The sequence below is a fragment of the Echiichthys vipera genome (genome assembly GCF_963691815.1).
Source record: "Echiichthys vipera genome assembly, chromosome: 11".
Taxonomy (NCBI): Eukaryota; Metazoa; Chordata; class Actinopteri; order Perciformes; family Trachinidae; genus Echiichthys; species Echiichthys vipera.
The window spans coordinates 22,885,993-22,908,919 of record NC_139836.1 but is presented as its reverse complement, the minus strand read 5'-3'; the positions used below and the strand labels follow the sequence as shown (position 1 = coordinate 22,908,919).

Sequence of the window (22,927 nt, the reverse complement as noted above, 5' to 3'; positions counted from 1 at the left end):
AAATGACCAAATATCTTGGTTGTTTAGGACGTTTTTAATTGCATTTCAGCCTCTTGGTCAGATTGTCTCCTAAACCTGGAGCGAGGAGGAGTTTGAAACTGGACTTGTTGGTTGGATAAGATCATATCATGAGAGTTTGTGAGCAAGTGCTGTCCTGTATTTCCAAGAAAAACTTCCAGAAAACTGGAAATGTCTTGGAAAACTAATTTCTTAAATCAAATGGGAACCCTGTTTCGAGCAAAGACGTGCAGTCCTGTTGTTAACAACATCTTGTTTGTTTTGTTCCCTCTTCAGATACGTACTTCATCCCTGTGTCATGTTTCCTCCTTTTCAACTTGATGGATTGGGCTGGCAGGAGTCTGACGGCCGTCTGTATGTGGGTCAGTAGCAACACAACAACACACACAACATGTTTTACTGGCAGGGCTCGGCCTTTCTGACCTTCTCTGGCGGGCTGGGCTTCGTCTTTGGGTTCACACTTTTATTACTTCGCAAGCTTGGGCTCAACGAACTCTCAAGTTTCCTGCGGGTTTAGTGGATCTATTCAACTGAAATTTGGTCACCACTGACTGTAGTCTCGGAAGGACCTTAGTTGCTGCTAACATCTGTAAAACACTACTGGAACAAAATGTACCAGTGTGTAGAAATGGCAGCATTCCAGTTGTTTGCCTTATAGTCCATTTAAAATGATCCCATCATAACATTGTGATCTCCTGTTGTCTGGCGGACAACAGACACACATCTTCTTGACACTTTAATGGTAGCCGTTGGCTGCAGAAAATGTTTACACATGCATAAACCCCCAGGTCATGGGTGGAAAAACATCAGTCACTCAGAGTTTGGCGATGAAAATAAAGGAGACAAGTTTTTTTGCTGAGATCAGAGGTTTGTTTTGGCAAAAGGCGCGTCACGCTTGTGTGGTTGTGTGCGCACACACTGCTGTGTAAAGGAAGTGGTTTTGGGGGTCAGAAGAGTGACGGTGGTGTATTTGAAGGTTTGCTCCCTCTTCTCTCACAAGCAGGATGAAATGAAGACAGCTTTGAGACTATTTAACTTCTGTCACATCTGTACCATACGTAGGCAGGGTACACCCTGGACAGGATGCCAGTCTATCGCAGGGCACACGAAGACGAACAGAGACAGACAACCATTCACACCTACGGGCAATTGTAGAGTTATCAATGAACCTAACACGAGCATGTCTTTGGACTTTGGGAGGCAACCGGAGAACCTGGAGAAAACCCACGCAGACACGGGGAGAACATGCAAACTCCACACATTGAAACTTTTTGTTTTTTAATTGTAAATGACCTCCTGCCTTCATGGTTCACCGGGGCCAACACTTTGAGAATCACTGTAGTAGATGTTTTAATAGATTATTTTAGGTTGATGGTATCTCCAGCTGTCGAGTGTTTTATTCACCACCTGGTTGCCTATGTTCCACTTGGCCTCAGTGTGAATGTATTTTCCTGTTTTCTCCGTTAAATATCAGCTCCTTTGCTGGTACAGATCTTTTAAAACTGTGTCCAAAAAATAACAAATTTACAAACGAGTCTCTAATTTCCTGCGATCAAGAGAAAATAATCAAATTGAATCCGTAGAAACTGAGTACAGTTAGTTTACTCAGTCTGAGCTGCACTGGAACGCCGCTTATTATTGCAGATAACAGCAGTCAGCAGCTCCAGCATCATGTGAGTTTATTTACCATCAGTAGACGACACAGATGTTTCTCCCACTAAAGCATCAAAGCTCCCATAGTAATCTGTTCATACATACATACATACAGTGTACATTTATGTTTTCACAGGGTCAGCGGGTAATAAAAACACCCAAAAGTATGTTACAGTATTATAATTGAATGAAGTCTTTCTCTTTTTATTGATGTTGCTGTGTTTCTCATCTCTCCAGCCTGGTAAAGACAGTATGTGGCTTCCTGTCATGGTGGGCCTGCGGGTCGTCTTCATCCCTCTCTTCATGCTATGTAACGTCCAGCCTCGTCACTACCTCCCTGTGCTGTTTAGCCACGACGCCCTGTACATCATCTTCATGATCTTCTTCTCCTTCTCCAACGGATACCTGGCCAGTCTCTGCATGTGCTTCGGACCCAAGTAAGAACTACACATGTGCACTAGTGTTAGTTTTGGAAGATTCTTTCAGAGAATTAGATGAGAAGATTAAGAAGACCATCAATTTCAGTCTCATCGCGGCCTGTTTAGAGGCGTTAGGGAGGAGTACTGCATATGGGAAATTTGATAAATTGCCTCAAGTGAAGTAAGACGCGCCCAAATATTTGATTGTCAAGTTGAATTACAGAATACAGAGATACTTTGATCCCCAGGGGGCGATTGGATAAGAGCAAATCCAACAGGCTGCACGCATGGCCCGTACTTCCAAACTGTTTTCTTAAGGGAAATACAGATTGTTAGAGAAATGCTGTGCTAAATTGGAGGAGTAGTCTTTTTAAGTAGTGGGTTGAGTCTGGAGGATATTAGTCTAGCTTAGCATAGAGAGTGCTTTCCCTTCTTCTAGTTTTACACTAAACAAACGCACTCTGGGTTGTAGTCACCCTAAACAACCTTTATCTCCAGATGGAGGCGGTTGTCGTGCGCACAGATAAAACCCAGAACATAAAAAGACTTTCGCATAAAGCATAATAAAATACGTATTATAAATATGTAAAAGCCCCCATCAAAGTAAATCAGCCTCTTTTCATCTAACAAAAGAAAGTGATTAAGCAAATGTCCCATAATGTTGAACTATTCCTTTAAGTGATGCCATATCGAACACCATTGTGTTGAAAAGGAGCTGTACTCAACATTCAGAGCATTAATATGTATGTTAGTTAATTATTTTTCACAGTACAGGCTCTTCTGACAGACAGGCATTTGCATCAAACTCTGTAAAGTTAAAGTTAAGGAGTAATGGCATCCTGAGGAGAGGATGAAGCCACTCTTCCTCTGTGTGGGTTGTAATCGGAGTTTCTCTGTTGTTTGGCCGTGCGTCCACGTTAGTGTATGTGGCCGTGAAAAACCGTTGGTATTTCACATGTTGTTGGGGAATGTTCTGGGAGAGCCGTGTGCAGACAGTCCCAGTATTTCGAGTGAAGCTCCTTTTTAATGGTGAACCACTCCTTCCTAATGCATTTTGTCCCTCTGTTGTCTCTGTACAGGAAGGTGGCACAGCACGAGGCGGAGACGGCGGGGGCCATCATGGCCTTCTTCTTGTCCCTCGGCTTGGCGCTGGGTGCTGCAATCTCATTTGCTTTCCGGTCCATGATCTAAAAAACACTCTCCGTCTTTACCCGTCAAGGGAGAGCCTCGCTCCTCTGAGTGGAGGCAGCACAGCGGACTAGAAGACTAGAGGACCTCAGTCTTCTCAAGTGTACAGTAGAGACTTGTCTCATCCGGCCGTCTCGGCAACAATATAAGCTGAAACATGTTACTGAATATTTGTTTTCCTCCACACTCAGCAGCACAGTGTGTAAACTCGATGCCATTGATCAGACAGGTTGTTTCTCTGAGATGAAGGAAGAGTTCAGAGTGCAACTTCGAAAAGCAAATCAAAACCAAAAGTGTAGAGAAATCCGTGATAATGGACTCATGTAGACGACGGCAGATATTCTTCAAGGTGTGATTTTAATTTTCCCAGATATGAAGAGCCCGGTGTTAATAGACCACCCGATCACGTCGTATCCGTGAGCCTCATCTATAAAACGTTTTTCTGCACAAAATGATAAAATGTTAGATGTTTCTTATATATAAAGTAATGACTTTCTTACTTTCTTTGAAACAGCCATTCTTTAGAGATCACATGAAGTCACGATGGTGTGTAAATAAAGTCTTAACATACTTTTATTAATGAGGCTCAAAGATCCTGGTGTCCGGCTCGTCTCCGTAAACCGGTTAACTGAACCCATCGTTGTGTCAACAGTGATCCTTAACGGGTCTTAACTCTGGACTGTTGCAGCTTTTTTTTTTAAACTCTGTTCAAGCCAAATACATGAAGACAACATGGGATAATGATGAACTTTGAAGGGAGGTCACGACCCATCGGACGGCCAATTAACGCGCCGTGTGTAAACCGCTTCGCTCCCCCCGCTCTACTTTCAGCGTCGACTCGGGTCACCTGTGTTTGTAAACTTGCTCATAACGAATCAGTCAAATTCTCAAAGAATGTAAGGACGGACTAGATCCTGAAGACGAGGTTTCAATAAGTAATCTGGGCCATGAACTGCTGAATTGTCATTGTCTTAGAGAGTGGTGTTTGTTTGTAGTTTTAGATGAAGTCGTTTTGTTATCGTGTCTTCCTGATGAGTCACATTTTGCCACAGTTTTATTTTTTAACGCAGGAAAAGCTGCCAGTGATGTGAAAAGTGCCATTTGGGAGCGAGACGAGGAGAATAAAATCTCATTCTGTGGCTTTCTCGAGCCGGTGACCTTTCTCATTTTAAAACATGTTCTGACTAAAGATTAGTTTTGTATCAGAAGTAGTTTTTAGTATGTTCTCTAAAATTGACCACTTGGCTCCGGCCGAGTTAGTTTTGTTCTCAGCGGTGAGGTGAGAGGCCTGCACCCGTCAGTGTTATATTTTGTGGCCTTTCGATGCTTTTTATTTTTTAAGTCTGCTTTAATTGTACACAGTATTATTCATAATACCAGCTGTATAGGCTGCATCCTAACTGCCTTTGTTTAAAAGCACAACATCGGTCTTCTTCCATACTTTATTTTGGTTGGTATGGGAGTCATGGACCATTCGTATGTTACTTATATCGCAGCTTGAAACAGCTCCGTGACAAAATAAAACTGTATTTTTAAGAATCTGCCGCCTCCTGTTGGTCATTTATGGAAATGCACTGAGGTTAGAGAGGATATAAACTGGCTGCTCAGCTGATAACTGCTGATCTTCCCCTTGTGCTGCCTCTGCATGTGACTGAATAATGACGTTAACATGAAAACGCCTCCGTGTCAGTCCCAGAAAAATGCAGCCTTCCTGGGCAACTTCTCAGTGACCTTTTATGAAACAAGACCATTGATTGAGCAACTCGAAAGTCTGCTTAGAGAAAGCACTACTTTTCAGTATTACTGCTCTGTTATATATTTCCATATCTTGCACGCATTTCCTTAAAATAAACCCCAGACTGCATTAACACCTGTCCCCAGTTCACTCTGCCACAGCAGTGTAGTATGGGAAGTGCTTTTTTTAGTGCTCAGTTTTACCTTTCAGCTGCAAATATTTTAGATACAAACATCTTTGGTGAATGTTCCATCCTTGCAAAAGTAAAGGGGGATACACATCCTTTCAGGCTGTAATTACAGTAGATATACCCCGTCTATAATATACAGAGGACTTCCTACCTTTTTCAAATGATTTCAAATCAAATTTTATTTGTATAACCTTTTACAATAGCCAGACCCAAAGTGCTTTACATCAAAGCAATATAATAATACATAAAAACACAAGTGCTACAGTGCTGCAAGAAAACACAAGAAAAGTGCTACTAGTGCTGCAGGGTGTGAAAGGCCCTCTAAAGTGCACAAAGTAAAAATAAGTACTCCTAAGAGCAGGACTACCCTAGTCAGAGTTCAGTGCCAATCTAAAAAAGTGTCTTCAGCTTCGATTTAAAAAGGCTGAGGTCAGAAGTGGTGCGACTGTCAGGGGGCAGTCTGGTCCACAGTCTGGGGGCTGTGACAGCAAAAGACCCATCGCCCTACGGTTTGAATCTTGACCGTGGGACCTCTAACAGGAGCTGCTGGAAGGAGGAGGGCCCTGCCATGATCGCACACAGTTAACATCTCTGACAGGTAGGACGGAGCCAGGCCAATAATAGTGTAAAAAACAAAAATCAATTCTAAAACCAACTGGATCCATCCGACATCTTCATAAATATTTCAGAAGTTTAATTACCTTGGTGAATATGGAGAAGATTCCTATTTCCTAACAAAAAATTATAGGAGAATACACTTTCCTTCAGACTTCACCTGATTCTAGTGAGCATCAAACCTGGACAAGTTTCATCTGATGATCACGGGCAGATCATTAGAATCAGAAGTGTTGGAGTAGAGAGAAACCTAAAACATGCAGGAGCAGGGTTCACTACACCTCGATAACAGTGATCTTGCTCTTACAGTATTTAACGTGTATTTAAGTGAACAAATTCTTACAAAAAGGTGAAATTACAGCAGGTTTTGAAGCAGCTTCCAAACACTATCTCCCAACTATCCAACTACATGGTGCTCTTTTTTACAAGTCAATATTTAACAGCTTTTTAGTCATTTGGTTCATATATAAAATAAATAATCCCCCAATAGAACAGACGAAAGGAGCCAAAAGAATTTCATTGATGATTTATTCTTAAGGTAAACATTTTATTCAAAAATAAATTACCGGAGATATCTTTAAAAGGCTGACAGACATTGTCCCCAACCCACTCGTCACAATCAAGACTTTCCTATCAGAATCCAAATATTCACACACACCACGTTTCTATCGACGTCTGTCCTCGTGAGAAGGAGAAAAACTAGTGTAAACCCTACAGCAGCAACTTATTCTTAAACAAACCACAGACTGTTGTTTAGTCGATCAAGAGAAAAAAACAGCCATTGTCAACTGATTCGCTATAAAAAATGTATACAAAGTTTATTTAAATATTTAATCCAACATACATGCCCGATTCTGTAATATGTGACACAGAGAGAGAGAGAGAGACTGTACATTACGAGACGGGCGCTTGGGGTGAGAAATCATGTGGATGGAATCAATGAAGAGCTCAGACACAAGATATGCAGCTGTTGAACAAAGTCAAATTAAAAAGGTCAGGTCCGCTCTAACAGTTTATCAAGTTGTTGTGGGGAGACCCAGCTCTGACGGACGAAGGGTGGACCGTCCAGATGTACCAAACGCTAGAGAAGGGAGGACGAAAGGCAGTTACACTTTGGGATACGCTGATTTGCGGTCTCTCTGAGAGTTAGATGAGAAGATGAATCCTGCTTTGAAGACACTGGAGCTAACAGCCTGTTAGATTAGCTTAGCATAAAAACTGGAAATGGCTTTAACAGCACGTCTAAAGCCCACAAATCAAAATGTTTTATTAGTACAAAAAAGATTTTTGCACGCTTGTTTGTGTATTCATTTAACAAACAGGATAAAACATGTTAATTAGTGAACTTAAGATGTATGGGCTGTTTAAAAACCATGTAAGAAGTTTCTCCCTGCCTCCTGTCTTTATGCTGTGTTAAAGCTGACAGTCTTTGCTTCATCTCAGCCAACAAATACGAATGGCATCGATCTTCTCATCTAATTTGGACTTGAGAAAGCAGAAAAGCGTAATGTCCAACTCCCTAAGAGCATGAATCGAGGTCCTTAAAAAACTGAAGGCGGTGGAAGAGAAAATGGTTCGAGATGACAGTCCTCCCTGGCTACACGACTACAGAGGCCTGGACCCTAAAAGCTCTTAGCTAGCTTAATGCTACAACGCAGTAGCTCTTAACACCATGCAGAGGGCCAAACACCGGCAAGTCCGCTACGAGACGCTAAAGGCCAGATACAACACGCCAGTCCTACATTAAAAACACGTCAAAAATCAGCTGAGGGGCTCGGGGGCTTCCTACACTTCTCTTCAGGATTACAATCACAAAATATTAAAGGGAGAGACGTACGGAAGCACCCTGAGCCCAGTTTGATTATGTTACCTGGTTAACGCACCTTCCGAACTTAGTGTGAGAGACCTAATGAGTGGAGACAGGCAGGTAATCTACTGGCATGTCAGAAGAAAAATACAGTTTTGCTCAATTCTCATCTGTTCAGTTCAGATTTGTGGGAGACAGATTCATTGACCAGGACAGAATGGACATTTGACAGCTATAAAAAAAAGCCTCTCCAGCTTGTCCACGACAGGGTTTTCAGTTTACTTTCACTTCAGTGGACTCAATAAAAGCAGTTTCCTGATTTCACTGATACGACAATCACCTCATTATTAGTCACTGAGTCACTTGTGCTTATAGGAAACTTCTTAAACATGCTGAGGAGAGAGTAAACTGAGCTCTGGCCGGTAACACAAAACAATTAAATGCACGGAAAAGTGTTTCAGTTTGCATCCCTTGTTATTAACAGCTGCCCACGTCGGTGTCAGTTTTCCCTGAATTACAGCTCAATCCTTAAGCGAGTGCAGTCCGCTATCAGCAAATATGTGTGTGTGTTTGCCTATAACACAAGACGTATCTATCACAGCATGGCACACTGGAGAAGATGACAGTCCTTCAGGTCCTGTTTTGGCAAGAGGTGCTGCCGCCGGCTTCTCTGCTCGGTCGTCTCATGGACGTGCAGCGTCTGCTGTGAGGCACTGGGGGGCGATGAGGAGCAGCAGGGCCGACAGCGGGCCTACAGGTCCTCGACAGTAAATAAAGATGGGGGCAGCGATGTGATGATAATGGACGTTTGGGGGGGGGGGGTAAAAGAGGGTCAGCTTTGGTGTTGAACTAGTTCCACAGTCCTAGGATTGAAGACATTGAGCGAGTGGGCAGAAGGGAGATGAAAATGACCGGGGGGATGAGGAGGAAGAGCGTCAGTGAGTCTTTAACTTGGTGTGCTGCGAGACCTGCTCTGTCAAGCTGGCTTTGATGGAGTTAACCACCGTCTGTCTGACGTTGTCTTCCATATAATGTTCACTTAGTGGCTTCAAAACCTGCGGGAGAGGAGACAAAAAGAGGATTTGGTGTGAGAAGAAATCAAATGAACTAAAAGAAAACCTAATATTTAAAAAGGGAGATAACGAAACTGAAAGAAAGTATGTTAGGGAAGAGAAAAGTTTAAGGAAAACAAAGAAACCAAAAAAAAGGATGTAGTCTCCAACATGGCGGCCACAGAAACACAACACAACTGAACGAAAAACCTTAAAGAAAGAAAAAGATTACTAAAAACCATTTAGGGAGGCATCATGTCTGTGAGATCCTGAGGTGAGCCTGGCCTTCAGATACATTCAGTGAAAAATCAGAGGATGTCCAGGGGTTAAAGTATAAGAATCCAGCATCAGTGGACTAAAAAGTAGCAATAAAGAAGCTAGCAAACCGCAGAAGTTTCAATATCGAGGAGGAAGTTTAACAGTCTGTAAATCCAGCTAGCAGCTAGTTCATCTTCTTATAGTTGTTGTTGAGAGGAGACAGAGCTCTGAGTCCCAGCGTCGCTCCTGATGGGAATGAAGGGAGGAGAGAGACGGGCCAAGCCAGGCGGCTCCTGACAGGCTCCAAAAGTTTGGAAAACACCTGAGAGGACAGCAGGGGGGAACGGGAGAGTTAAAACAAGGTACGAGACTGACGGGAAGACAGACAGTGGAGCGGGAAGAGGGGAAAAAGATGCGAAGAGATCAATACGGACGGTTGGGGAAGAGATTTAGGAGAAATACAAAAAGGTGACAAAAGAAAAAGAGGAGCTATGAAACACAGAGAACTGGGTAATGTTGAACCATACAAAGGACAAGAATACAGGGAGACTGGTGGCAGGAGATGGAGGAAATGAAATGAGGCAGGGTGTTGAGAATGCCAGGCAAAAGAGCAGAGAGATGGGAACCGACGCCTCTCACCTTTCTCACCGTCTTCTGTAAAGCAGAGGTGGAGGAAGAGACGTTTGTGGGGATTCTCAAACACTCATGCAACCCAAAAATAGAATAGCACAGCAACAGTCTGGTGTTGTATTTTTGCCCCCGAGTGCCCAATCTGCAGTACAACAACTGGTGGAGGAATGGGAGCAAATAGAAGTAGGAGCTGATGGAGTTTGGGTGTGGAGGGAGGCGCTGGAAGGGGATTTAGAGTTTGTGAGACGGATGAAGGAAGGATGTGAAGGCAATCAAACGACAGTGGACGGAAGGAAATAAAAACTGATGGAAGGATTCTTGTTTCTCTGGCCTGGAAATAACTTTAAACTGAACTAAAGTAGAAACTAATGGCAACACCATTGAAACCACACTTTATATTGTTATATGCCTGGAGAGGAGAAAATTCTATTTAAATTTGTACAACTTCATTTGACTCTTGACTTAAGCTTTGACTTGGATTTCAATATTTATGAGTTAAAAAATAATCTACAAACAAAAGATCAGCTGATATTTGTTCAAAGTCTTACCATTGAAGACAAGTCTTTACAAATAAGCTCTTCTCAAACACGCATGCACACACACACGCGCGCACACACACACACACACACACAATCCTCCCGGACCCACCTGTTCCCAGAGCGTCTCGGCCACCAGATCTATCAACGTTCCCACCTCCCGAAACTCTCCAGAATACTTCACATACGCCCAGGCGCAGAGCGTCAGCAGCGCCACGCCCATGACCAGGTTAGCTAGCGCTGCTATGGTGCTGAGGCCGATGAAGCCCGTCAACCCGGACACCACGTAGGTGACGAACATGACTGCGAAAAGCGTGGCGGGCGTGCGTGCTGCATAGAAGATGTTTTTGCTGTCGTTATGCTTGGAGAAGTTGGAAAAGGTCTCGTCCAGCTCCGACTCCAGCTGGCTCTGGTAGCGCTGGCAGAACTCCTCGCCGCCCATTTTCTTCACGGAGCGGAAGTAACGCACCGAATGCTCCCGAAACTCCTCGTGGCAGCGCTCCAGGTCGGCGGGGGCGATGTATGGCTTGTCCCCACCGCAGACCTGAAAGTGACAGAAGAACGTGTGACTGACAAAAGAGTTGCAGACTTAAGGCGACTCCAGTTGAATATTCATCAGGCGCCATTTTGCAGGATTTTAATACGATACTTTATGTTTTGAACGATTGCGTCCCGTCTTTGGCAAACTTCAACTGATCATGATATAAAAACACGTCCTTACCAACTCCATGCTCTTGCCGTACATGTCTTTGGCTCCTGCCACAGCAGTCAAGTTGTTGGCTTCTGCTGTCGCCTGGCAAACAAAAGAAGACATGGATATTCAAGACAAAAGTGTGACCCATACCTAATAAGATCCCTCAGAAAGAAACTAACCTGCAACATGGACTTTGGATGAGGCAGTTCTTCCCCTTGGTAGATCTTTATGTAAGCCTGCAGGAATGTCAAATAATACAGATTATTATACCAGTGTTTCCTGTACGATGAACAGGAACAGCCTGCTAAGGGTTTCTTTTTCATTCAAGCATTTTCAAGCTTTCCCAGCACCTAGCTGCTGTGGTTAATTACATATTTCTATATATACAGTGCATACTATACACAGTATATTATTGCACTTCTTCGTCATATTACATTAGATGTTATTGTGATATAAATAACCACAAACTTGTTTTGTTGCACCATTCTACAGTGACAAGTGAACGTGGGTGACAAGTCAAGGAAAACAACATTTCATAACCTTGGAAATGCCACATTAAATTTCAAGGTTTTCCAGCAAACATCACAAGCCTGTTGTGCAAATGGGTGGTGAATTAATACTGCCAGACACCTGAACAGAACATTTTTTGCGAGTATGAATTTAGAACACGTGTGATTCTGCGTGTTGTGTGTCCGTGCTGTGACAAAATACATGTAAAGTTTAAAGCTTTGAAAGCAGAACCATGTTGATAACCAGTGTCACTGCTTTGTCTTTGCTGTGTCTTTGATTTCATTTTCTGGCGACACCTACTGTGGCTAAAAAATCCCAAACAATGTTGTTTGTTCCCCTTAAAGCTTTTGTTGTAATTGTTTAAATGACTAATTGTACGTTAGCAGAGTGGGTGGCACAGTGTATAGTTTGAGGCTTTCTGTTTGTCACCCTCTGACCCTTGATGTGAAAATCCCTTTATTAAAATCCTGCAGGACCTTGAAGTACTCCAGGAGATCTCTGCAGGTGACTTTGTTGCCCCCGATCTCCTTCTCCACCAGTCGGTCCGGGGCCAGGAGGAGAGGCACCAGCTTGGACAGCGCTTTCTTAAAATCACCATCGATGTCTGAAACACACAAAACACACACCTTGAATGTCATGTGAAACGCAACGTTTCAGTCTAGCATGCTTTGGCCTTCAGTTTTTCATGATAAATGCATATCCCTTCTTTTTTTTTCACCTTTCAGCCGGCCATCAAAGTAGGGGTTGGTGGCCACCTTGAGGCCCGGATGTGGCAGCAGGAAGCAGCCGATGTTGGAGAAGCAGGAGTGGATGTGCTTCCTCACATTCTGCAGCTCTTCGTGTTGGTTCTGTTTCACCTGAGTCAGCAAACAACCATTTACACTCACAGTGACAGTGTGAGCCGTTTCTTCTCGTCACTGACAGATGTGTGGAATGTGTACACATGTCACGCTAAGCAAATTTGCACACACTCAAACACATGACATTAATTAGGCAGAAGACGTGGTTTGTCTGACAGGAGCAGTGAGTGTATGAACTGCTGCATAAATATCTCCAACAATGTGTGGGTGAATTAAAAACTAAAAACAAAAAAGATATTCACCTGTAGTCTTTTGTCCAGGAAGTTGTTGCCTCCTTCCAGTCCGTAGGCGTGTTCATAAGGATAACACCAGTCCCGGATCAGGAACATCAGGGACTGAAACATACCGCCAACATCACAGAGACACAATACGACTAATTATTATTTGATTTTGGGAAGAAAAATTACAGCTGAGATTATAATTACTATATGGTATATATAGTAGTTAATTGTCTCAATATTGAGCACTTTCTATGGCTGAATTTTTTTCATCTTTCCTGCTGCTATTTTAAGAATCCCCTGATATTACTATGATAAAAATGCTTAACTAGCTGTGCAACCACATATTTAATTGATTCTATGGACAAGGTTAATGCACGCACGCGCACACACAGTCAACAGAATCAGTCAGTACCTGGAAAGGTTTCAGGTAGATCTCTTCCATTGCAAGTCGGCCGTATTCTGTAAAGAGCTACATGTGAGAGAAAAACGAATTCTGATCAGAAAACAGGAGGTACTGTAACGTTGGTGTTACTTTTCCCTGGGATGAGGAGCAGACATGTCACCCACCTGCAGATGCTGCAGGTCGTCCTCCTGTATGTTCTGGGAGAGATTGTACACCTGAAAACAAAAAAGGAACACAAACAGGATTAGACATACATGATGACATTTTAAGAGAAGAAAACAAACAACAGCAGTATTTTCTACTAGACAAGACGTGCTTGTGAGTCTCACCTGCACAGAGCTGGTCATTGTGCTGAGGGCGAACACAGTAGCACAGTCCTTTATGGTGGACTGGCTGTCAAATGCTCCCTGAGTGTCAACGAGGAGCACGGCAACCTGTTGGAGCGAGATGCAATGAATATGAATATGCTGCCAACTTCAGCTTGAAGGCCGAGCATGGTGTGTGTGTGTGTGTGACAACATCTTCTCTACCTTGCTGCCATCAGGCTTGTCGACCACAAAGACTTCGCTCCAGATCTGAATTCCCGTGGTCTCTCTCTCGCAGCCTCCTCTCCAGGTGAACCCTGTCAGGGGCTCATCATCACCGCCCATCCAAGACTGACCCTGTTGCAGAGGGAATGAGGGAGGTGACAGGAAAGAAGACCGGAAAGAAGAGATGAAGATTGTTTGTGAGAGAAAAAGAGGGAAAATCCATGTGGGTTAAAGAGGAGAGATGATGGGTAAAGTGTGAGTGGAGGAAGAGGCGGATAATGTGGAGAGATAATGGTACGAGAGAAAAATGGAGCAGTGGAAAAAAATATAAAATATAGGTCAACATGGTTCAGACAACCACCATGGAAAACAATTCAAGAGGAGTTATTGTGAAATAACATAGTGTATTTTAATTAGAGAAAGGAGAGGTTTTTGTTGTTGTTTTTAACTCAGTATTCCCAAACCCTGTATCCAAATTAGTGTCACATTTGATTTGCACAGTCAGACTTCTTTAATCTAACACCACCATCATGTCACATTTTGACAAGCTGGTCGATATGGCCAAAGTCCCGGTATTGGTCATTTCAAATCTCGATAACGATCTAACTCACTATATAGCATGTTCTTGGGTGATTCAGTAAATAATAAATAAACTGAAAATATGAGATCAGATTTTCTTAAAAATACGAGTTAGTATGTGTTATTTTTAATTTATGACTAATTGTTTATCACAAGTCCAATGAACAATGGTACCGATCATATTGAATTATTGCCCAGCATCAAGTATAATGTAGACTGAGAAAGTAACAATTAACTTGGATGATTATTAAACTTGTGTAAGGACTGTACACTTAAGTACTTTCTTCTTTGCTGATTTAAACCACAGCAGTGCATCACACTCATCAGAAGTCACACCATCACCATCACCATCACAGGTGTGAACACATCACCCTAAGACACACTGAATGAAGTGCAGCATGACTACTGGAGCTGCAGCACAAGGCTTTAATTTGAGACTAAAGTCCATAGCAAAGGAATTAATGTCTATCGTGTCATTTTTGTTTTACTGATCGTTAAAAGACCCTCATCACAAAAAAGAATGTGTTCAGTTATGATTATAAACACAAAAAAGGTCAAATGAAGCCGACACATTGTGACCTTTATTTTCCAGCTGGCAAGTGAGGATATCTACAGACCACAAACAGGAAAGGCACAAACGAGCCTTGCAAACAAATACTTGATTTGCAAAGCAAAGTATGCATGAACACTGATTCCTGGTTTCTACAACATGACCTCTGAATGCCCCACCAGCAAGATGATTACTTATTATTAACAATAAACACCTGCAGTCCAATAATAATAACAGATGAACACGACTGAAAATTGCCATTTGTAAAATGAACGTCTGGATATAACTGAATAAAGAAATGAACTAAAAGCATCGGGGTTTAGGGGAAAAAAATGTAAATGTGCAGATCTGGTCAGACTTTCATGAAAGCCCAACAGCTGTGACAAAACAATCCTCTGTCTTTTCTACAGTGTGTGAGTGTGTGTGTGTGTGTGTGTGTGTGTGTGTGTGTGTGTGTGTGTGTGTGTGTGTGTGTGTGTGTGTGTGTGTAAGAGAGTATGTGCAAGTGAGTGTAAGGCGATCCTTGCTGCTTCTGAGGGACTAGTTGTTGATACTTGTGTCGGAGTGAGTCACACAGTTGTTGGTTGGACATGCTTGGATGTGTGTGTGTGTGTGTGTGTAATGTACCACTTTGTTGGTTCATATTTACAGACATAATTTCAAAAGTTATTGGACCAGAACTCTTGAAAAACAGCATTTAATACTAAAAAGTTACGAGACCAGTTAAACCACCCTGCTGCATGTCTTAGTCACCTGGTTGAGTAAATATCACAGTGTGAGAATGAACAGGAAGCACTTGTCTTCACTCGTCACATTGTGATACACATGCCAGTACTGGTTGTAATGTCATCTGCTGTATTTATTCATTGAGCCCACCTGTTTTCACAATCTCTAACTGACTGCTAATGTTACACAATATTGAGGCCCAGAGAAAGGATGAGCTGGTTTATGTTTACTTAGCTCACGTAACACCATCAGCAGGGGTCTTTCACAATAAGTACAAGTGTGAACAAGTCATTTAACTGATCTCACTGGTACCAGTTGATGATAACTAGTCGCAACCCCACTGTACACAGTTGTGTGGAAACTTTATTACTATGAAAATGACCATGATATTGGTAAATTTTCTATGTTGTGGGACATTCATGATAAAGATCAGTGCAAGTTCTTCAATAAAAACAATATCTAACAAAAAACAACCATTGTGGACTGAAAGGACACACACAACCCTCAATTCCAGTCTGTACACATGTAGAATTAGGGGAAAATATCTTTTGGCATTTCAATATTTATACATTTTACCCCATTGTTTCATATTTGGCCCATTGTTCAAACTGAAAGTGGCATCAGTGTAACTTAAGGGACACTTGACATTAAGATCTTGACTGATTACATTTCAGTTTTAATCTACAAGTCCTAGCCAGGGGAAAATGTACCTTGTCTGTCCAGAAACAGTATGAAAACACATTATTTATCTCACCTGACTGTGCATGTAGCGCAGCATGAAGTCCAGCAGGAATGACTTTCCCTTGCGGAAGGCTCCGGCCACGGATACGACTACCACATTCAGGTCCTTCACGTGATCCTGCAGCAGGATCCTCTCCAGCGCTGCAGCGTCCAGCTCAAAGCTATGCTCGTCCTCGTTGGCCAGGACGATCTGGATGGGCCTGGCCTTCTCTTCCTCTACCACAGCCTGAAGACAGGAGTTTGCAATCAATCAGGGGCTTTTTCCCTGGCATCGAGAAAGCATTTAAGTGATTACACTGATGAGTCAGGTTTCATAGAGGAGACCGAACTGAAAATTACAAAGCTGAGATCAGCAGAGAAATTAGGGGGAACAGACAGAATTAAAAGATTTTTAAATGTAAAAAATCTGCTAAGTGGCAGAATATTGATGTAATATTCTTGCCTATTCCATTCCTTAAAATAATAATAATAATAAAAAAAAGTTCTCATGGCTAGTCTTAGTTTGCTATGGTATATATGTTTATTAATAAACAGGAATATGGAATACTGTAACACTTTACCTCTTCTTCCTGAATCTCTTCATCTGGTGAGGGGGTGATGCTGGCATTTTTGCCTGAGTTTGAGGCCGTGGTCCTGGGAAGCAATTCATCCTCCAGGTCTTCGGGCCTGGCTAAAGGAAGTCTCTGCTTATGCCGAAAAATGGGGACATCTTCCACGCCACTCAAGCCTTTAGATAACCGGATACAGTAGAGAGAGGAGGATGAAATGACACTGGTTAGAAAACATCACGCTGCATGTTCATGCACAGTACAGACAATGGGTTGAAAAGTGAGAAAGAGACAGACTCTGAGTGCAGGGCTGTGTAGCTAGACCTATTAAACGCTTTTCTAAAAGGAACAGGTTTCAGTTTGATTACATGAGAAACTGCCCATTGTTCTGAGAAGTGAAATGCCCTATATATGGTCAAACTGTAGATCTTTCCAGCATTCGGTGATAGGCTAAAAAAAACGGTATCCACTCTGGACTTCCCATCTGGGTCAAACTCAAAAATAGCCTTGCGCTGACAATCACAAAGGGCCAGCGAAAAGGACACAAGAAAAAGGAGTTAGGATGACACATTTTCACGTTCTTCTTCTGAGCCATTTTGAGGTTACAGTGAAAGTCTTACTCATAAATCTAAAGCACATGTTTCCTCTAAAATGGCAAGATCCCTTCCTTCCTTCCTTCTTTTAGGGCTGATTTGATTCATAACTGATTTATTGATTTATTGCTGGGTCTATAAGATATCAGAACTGGTGAGAACTTGGCTGTCACGATTTCCCAAAGTCCAAGGTGACGTCTTTAAGTGTCATGTTTTGTCTGACCTTCAGTCAAATATCCAAAGATAGTCAGCTTATATGCAATCTCAAGGGAAGCCATTCTTTAAAGGAAACAGTCAAAATGACTAATTGGTAATGAAAATAGTTGGCAATTGATTTTCTCTCATTCAAGAATGTATTTGATCAATTAATTACTCTAAACAGTATTTCAAAAATTTGAAAGTGTTATTCACAAATTAAGCTGTGAGAAAAAAAACACTGTTTTGCCTTTAACATTATCATGTTTACCGTAGTAATCTGCTTTCAAGGCAAAAGGAGACACTTTGTTCGCCATCTTTTCAGATATAGAAATAATCCCAGGCGCAGAATTAAGATGACACTCCCTGAAATACATACCGAAAGGGGCAATCCCTGCCACACACACCTAACAGGTAGGACAGCAAGTATCAACAATTGCTCATTCAAATGATTAGCCATTCAACTATACTAAGTTGTAACACCTTAGCTCTCTCACTCACGACAAATTAGTTTCGATAAAACCAGCATGACCCGTCCCTTCCAATTTGATGCCACCCTTGATGAGCACAGGGCCTGTGTGCAAGTTACTCATGCCCACAGAAATATTTGGGCAACATCATTAATCTGAAGAAGAGTGTAGGTACAAAAGACACGCCCTGGAGGATACTCCACCTGTGTCCAACAGTAAGAAAACTAATATAGCATTTAGTATACTTTGCTTCAATGTCATCTACATCAAGCAAGTACAATTAAAGACAGTTGTTCTCAGTGTGGCTAACACAGGATAAGAGTATAAAGAGAGAGTTTATGCGACAAACTTGTCCTTCATGCATGACATCAGATAGAAAGTACCAAGTAGTCACATTAGCAGCGAGCACACAAATTAGATTTCACAGTACTAAGAGCTATAATCACACCCTTTTCACAAGTACATCAGTGTATAATACATTTCAAATGAGCAATTTCAATGAAAATATCAGAATAATTAACACTGTGCTGTCTATCTGCTGGTTTATGACAACGGACCAGTGATATAGGGGGAAAAAAACAACTAATTGAATCATTAACAAGTTGAAAAACTTACATTTCACTGCCACAACTATAAAACCCATGCCATGAGTTAGGCAATGTTCAAGACACAGGCAATGACCTTGAACATTTTTCAACATTTTCTAATTTAGAGTCATTTTTTTCCACGCCACAAAGTCTGTTTTATGTACGTTTTTTTAAGTGGTGGCCTCTTGGCCCAGCACTGACAGCGGCTGACACTCTCCAGACCATTTTATAAGGTAAAGGTATTCTTCCTCAAGAGGACAACTGTAAATAGGGCATTCACCAATCGACCTGGAGGTGCAGCAAATTCCCAATGGGCAGCAGCAATGCTGTGCTAGTGTTTGAGGAGCCGTTACAGTAATCTGCTCTGCACACAAATTAGCCCTGCAGATTTCATCAGGCTGTGGCAGTGCAGGTTCCCATCTAGTCCAGAGCAGCACTCAGCGGGATGAAGTGGCACAGACTGCAGCTAAAAGGGGAACGGCACAAAGACACCATTCTGCTGGGACTGCGAGGAGTCTGTGTGGCAACAGAATGTGTGTGAGAGACAAAACACTATGAGCATGCAAGGAGGCATAACAGCCAGTGAAAAAGTGTTACTGATATGTGCATTCACTGCTACACTTGGGTTACTTCATGATAAAGTGGCTGCTGATACACCGTGACACTCCTCAGCCTGCAGAAAACGAGGGCGGAACTAAAATTAGCTACTTTACTTCTTATCTTATGGAGGTAATGATCACATGTTAACTGGCCTACATGTTTTCCTGCACAGTGTACACTCACACACAAAGTCATCATAGGATAAGATGAGTTTGTATAGTACACCATGCACAAAAAACATCGCACACAAACACATCTTGGATGGCAAAAATAGAGTGTCTACGCAAGCTAGCCTACATCTCAGCACTGCCTCCCAAATCAGGTCTCCCTCCCCTGGACTCCTGCACTATATCTGTGGCAGACTATGATAAGGCCATGGTCCACTTAACTGAACCAGCTGTCTAAATACAGACACTTTCATACTTACACAAAGAGGCAATTTCACAGGGTCTTTCCAAGAGATTTAGTGCAGGAATGAAGACCGCAAAAAAACTTTAGGAGAGAAGTTGAGGCATGCAAGGAAAATGCACTACTGCGAGTCAGACAGTGACAAATATTCTAATGTTTGTTACTTGTTACGACATTTCACATTTGGACCATAAGAGAGAACAATGGCACTTTTAATGCAAAACAAAATCCTTTCTACTGTTGCAACAGTAATTATTAATGCCGCTTCAGCAGGCTTTCAACACCCCTGTGACGTTGAGGCTTTGCATTTTAAATACTTTGGGAAAATAATGTTTGAGTGACCGGGCAACATATGTTTACTGTACTGCAAGTCAAGACAACAAGACTGCAGAGACTGAGTTCATGAAAGAGGACGAGGAATGCACTGTGGCCTAGACTCTGACTTCCCTGCACACCAGTGCCAATGGACAACCTGACACGGCCTCCCTGGACAAGAATCAAGGAGGGCAAATGTTCAGTTGCACCGAACAGACCAATCAGGAGCCTGTGAGGACAAAGTGCAGATTAAGAGCAGCCGCAGTAGGTGAATGTTGTTGCCACAGAGTCGGCTGGTAAAGTAGACATAAGGGTTATAATGATAAAGGAGTCCTGATCATTTCGCAGCCATGAAGCTTAGAGACTGACAATTTTGCTTTCCAGTCTTTCCCAGAAAAAAAAAAAGTTACAATAACAGTGAGCGTCCTGGAGTAGATCTGTTATGACCATTTATTTCCCACTGTTAGGCTGAGGGAAAGGATTGCCTTTCTTTTCTCAGAGGCCAAAATATCTGGCAGCAGTTTGAAATTACATAAAGCTTTTTGCCAGTTTTGCTTGATGAAACAACTAATTAGCCTCGTCTGAAGTTATTGCTGATGTTGACAATCTTCAGTCTGTACTTTTGTTTTATTATAAACAGGGTGCTGGCAGCAGCCTTTCCCCAACTTACCAAAGCTCATCGCAACATAGCTATTGCTGTAACTTTGAGGAAAGCACCGTTTCACAGACGGAGAGACTAATCCTTGCTGATTTACCAATAAATAGCCTACTGTATATTTGGTGGTTTACGAATGGAAACTTTAATCCTGAGCTTCAAAAAAACAACCTCAACACTGAAGTTGAAGAACACTGACCAAAGAAATAGCTAACACATTTACTTTGAAAAGCATGGGATTACAGACATTAATATAATCCACATTTGTGATTAACGTTAATCCGTCATGAGATATTCAACATCAACACCACACAATCTGGGACCTGTACACCTAAATGCAAGACAAATCAGCATTGCAGTGACATTTATTACTCTTAGCATCAGTCACAGTGTTTTAATGGCTACGGTTGACTTTTTTTCATTTGTATAATTTCACTTCCGCTCAAGGGACTCAGAAAAAGGTATGCTTTTTTTTCATCCTTGTTGTGATTAATAATTAATGCTACTTGTAAAGTGCTCTCACGCTCATGTAGCTCGTAGTCAGAGGACAAAATTAACCTTGCAATTGCGTGGATAAGTCTCCTGGCAAACTAACAGACTAATAATAGGGTTTTTAAAAATATCCCCAAGTCATTAGTGAGAGGAGAAGATTAAGGTATTTGTGTAAGAGTTTTCTGTTTGCCGCTGCCTTTCACTGAACAAGACAATTTATTTACTGCTTATACTGCACTGTAACTTCTATACCTGAGTTATTCTTGGTTTTATTTGATTTAAAATTATCTTATTTGCTTATCTATTTTGTAAATATATTATCTGGATGTCTTTTTATATCTCAATGCTATTTTATATGTGTTTCTTTCCAATGCTTTTGATGTTTTATGTAAAGAATTACCTTGTTGTTGAAAGGTGCTACACAAATACACTTGCCCCAGTTACATAAAACGGATGTAGCCTAGGATGAGTGTTTCAAAGTTCACAAACAATGCACCTGAAGCTAACACAGGGGGTTTTGGCTTCACGTCCCATTTATTTCAACATGTATTTATTTATTTCTGTTTGTTTATTCTGCATGTATTGCTGTATTTGTTTGTTTATTGAGACTTGAGTCATGTTTCGTCTTCCATAGGTGCACGGGGCAGAAACCCATGGACACGCTGGTCCTCAGGTGAAAGTGACGACACCGAGACAAATGAGCTGACAGGTGTCGAGGTTCAAATGTGTATCCGGGTCAAAATCAGTTTCATAAACAGCTCCTAAGCTTAAGTTACAGCGGGGGGGGAAACATGTTTTGACAGCGCGAAAACACCCACTGAAACCATATCATCTCCCTTGAGCTATTTCTCAGAGTGTACACTGTGCTAACGCTGTGTTTGCGAGCTAACGGCAGGAGGAGACACGTTCTAACAGGGGGTACCATATTTTTCATTACACCGCGGGTCCCCAACTGACAACAGAAGCTAACGGAAAGGCGAGTTTGCCGACTCACAGAGACAAAGACGACCGCAACACAAAAAACACGTTGCATTTTAAACCCCACGCTGCTCGGCGTCTCACTCCTTAATCGGTTAACTGTCATAGACCCACTCGACAGAATCAACAACGGTTTACCTTCGTCAACGACTCGGCTTTTGCAGTTGGACTCGAAGTGATTTCTGCTCCTCACCCCGCTCACCTCCGCCATCTTGGAATACTGAGTTCTAACGTGGCTGACGTCAAAGGAGCTTGTTTCTTCTTCACGCTGTCCGTTGAAGTTCATGACGCCCCCAGGCTGCTGCTGCGGCGGCGGCGGCTGCTGCTGCCGGGTCACACACACCGCACCAAACCGTGTTCATCTTAATGTGGAGACATCAAACGTACATAATAAACATATTAGAAGATGCTTTTATAGCAAAAGGAAAATAACCCTCCATAAAAAGACTTATTGGAACTCCCTCTATGGTACAAACAGGAGTTGAGCTTGGTTTGTCCCATTTAAATGTTTAATTTATAACAAAATTAGAGAATAACATCTCAAGCTATTACAAAAATGTATCCTACTATCCTAATAATGCATATCCACGTTTTCTTACATTGATGAAAGCTGTTTCTTCCGTAAAAAGTATCATCAAGTGTCCATTTTTTATCACCTTTTGAAAAGATTTGGACACTTTTCTTTTTGCTAAAACTACAGTAATAAATTTAACATGATTAATCTCTTCACATTACTAGGTAGATTCCATATACATAAAGTCCAAATGTCCATGGCAACCCCTTCATTCCCATTATTTTTAACCAAATTAGAATATATTTTATACATATACAAAAAATGTTTATCAGCTATTGCATTTTATTCAAATTACATTAAGCGAATTTGTCTGCCATTCTAACTTGCCCTATATATTTTTTTTATTTTAATTTCCTTTTTTATAATTTATTTCTTTTATTAGACCTATTTATTTATTTATTTATTTGCTTATTATTTTGTCATTTCTTTATTTCTTTTTATTATTATTATCATTATTATTATTATATATTATTTATTTAAAAGTCTTGATAATGTTTGTCCTATCATTTTGATGTGTGCCTTTGTCATGTCTTAGAAGTCTGTCGCTTTGTTTGTTTGTTCCTTTATCAATTTTTCATACTGGTTGATGATAAATAC

General features: G+C 41.7%; 2 protein-coding genes across 4 annotated transcripts in view; one reads left to right on the top strand and one right to left on the bottom strand.

Annotated features, from left to right (window-relative positions):
- LOC310953803 (equilibrative nucleoside transporter 1-like) overlaps nt 1–4,819 on the top strand; it is a 35,680-nt gene extending 30,861 nt beyond the window's left edge. For all 3 annotated transcript variants that reach the window (XM_083923008.1, XM_083923009.1, XM_083923007.1), the window contains exons 11-13: nt 295–380; nt 1,909–2,108; nt 3,170–4,819. In XM_083923008.1, coding sequence (XP_083779134.1) covers nt 295–380; nt 1,909–2,108; nt 3,170–3,281 — 398 coding nt within the window. In that variant the 3' untranslated portion in view covers nt 3,282–4,819. The remainder of the gene's footprint in view (nt 1–294; nt 381–1,908; nt 2,109–3,169) is intronic.
- A 1,524-nt stretch (nt 4,820–6,343) lies between these two features.
- Nucleotides 6,344–21,997, bottom strand: atl2 (atlastin GTPase 2). Its single transcript, XM_083922854.1, has 14 exons — nt 21,895–21,997; nt 16,476–16,642; nt 15,929–16,141; nt 13,320–13,451; nt 13,119–13,223; nt 12,954–13,004; nt 12,799–12,855; nt 12,408–12,500; nt 12,024–12,162; nt 11,782–11,909; nt 10,975–11,031; nt 10,823–10,894; nt 10,214–10,645; nt 6,344–8,680 (listed from the first exon to the last, which is right to left on the bottom strand). Exons 1-14 carry the CDS (start codon nt 21,965–21,967, stop codon nt 8,561–8,563), a joined length of 1,839 nt encoding a protein of 612 aa, XP_083778980.1. The 5' UTR covers nt 21,968–21,997; the 3' UTR covers nt 6,344–8,560.
- Nucleotides 21,998–22,927: the final 930 nt, after the last annotated feature.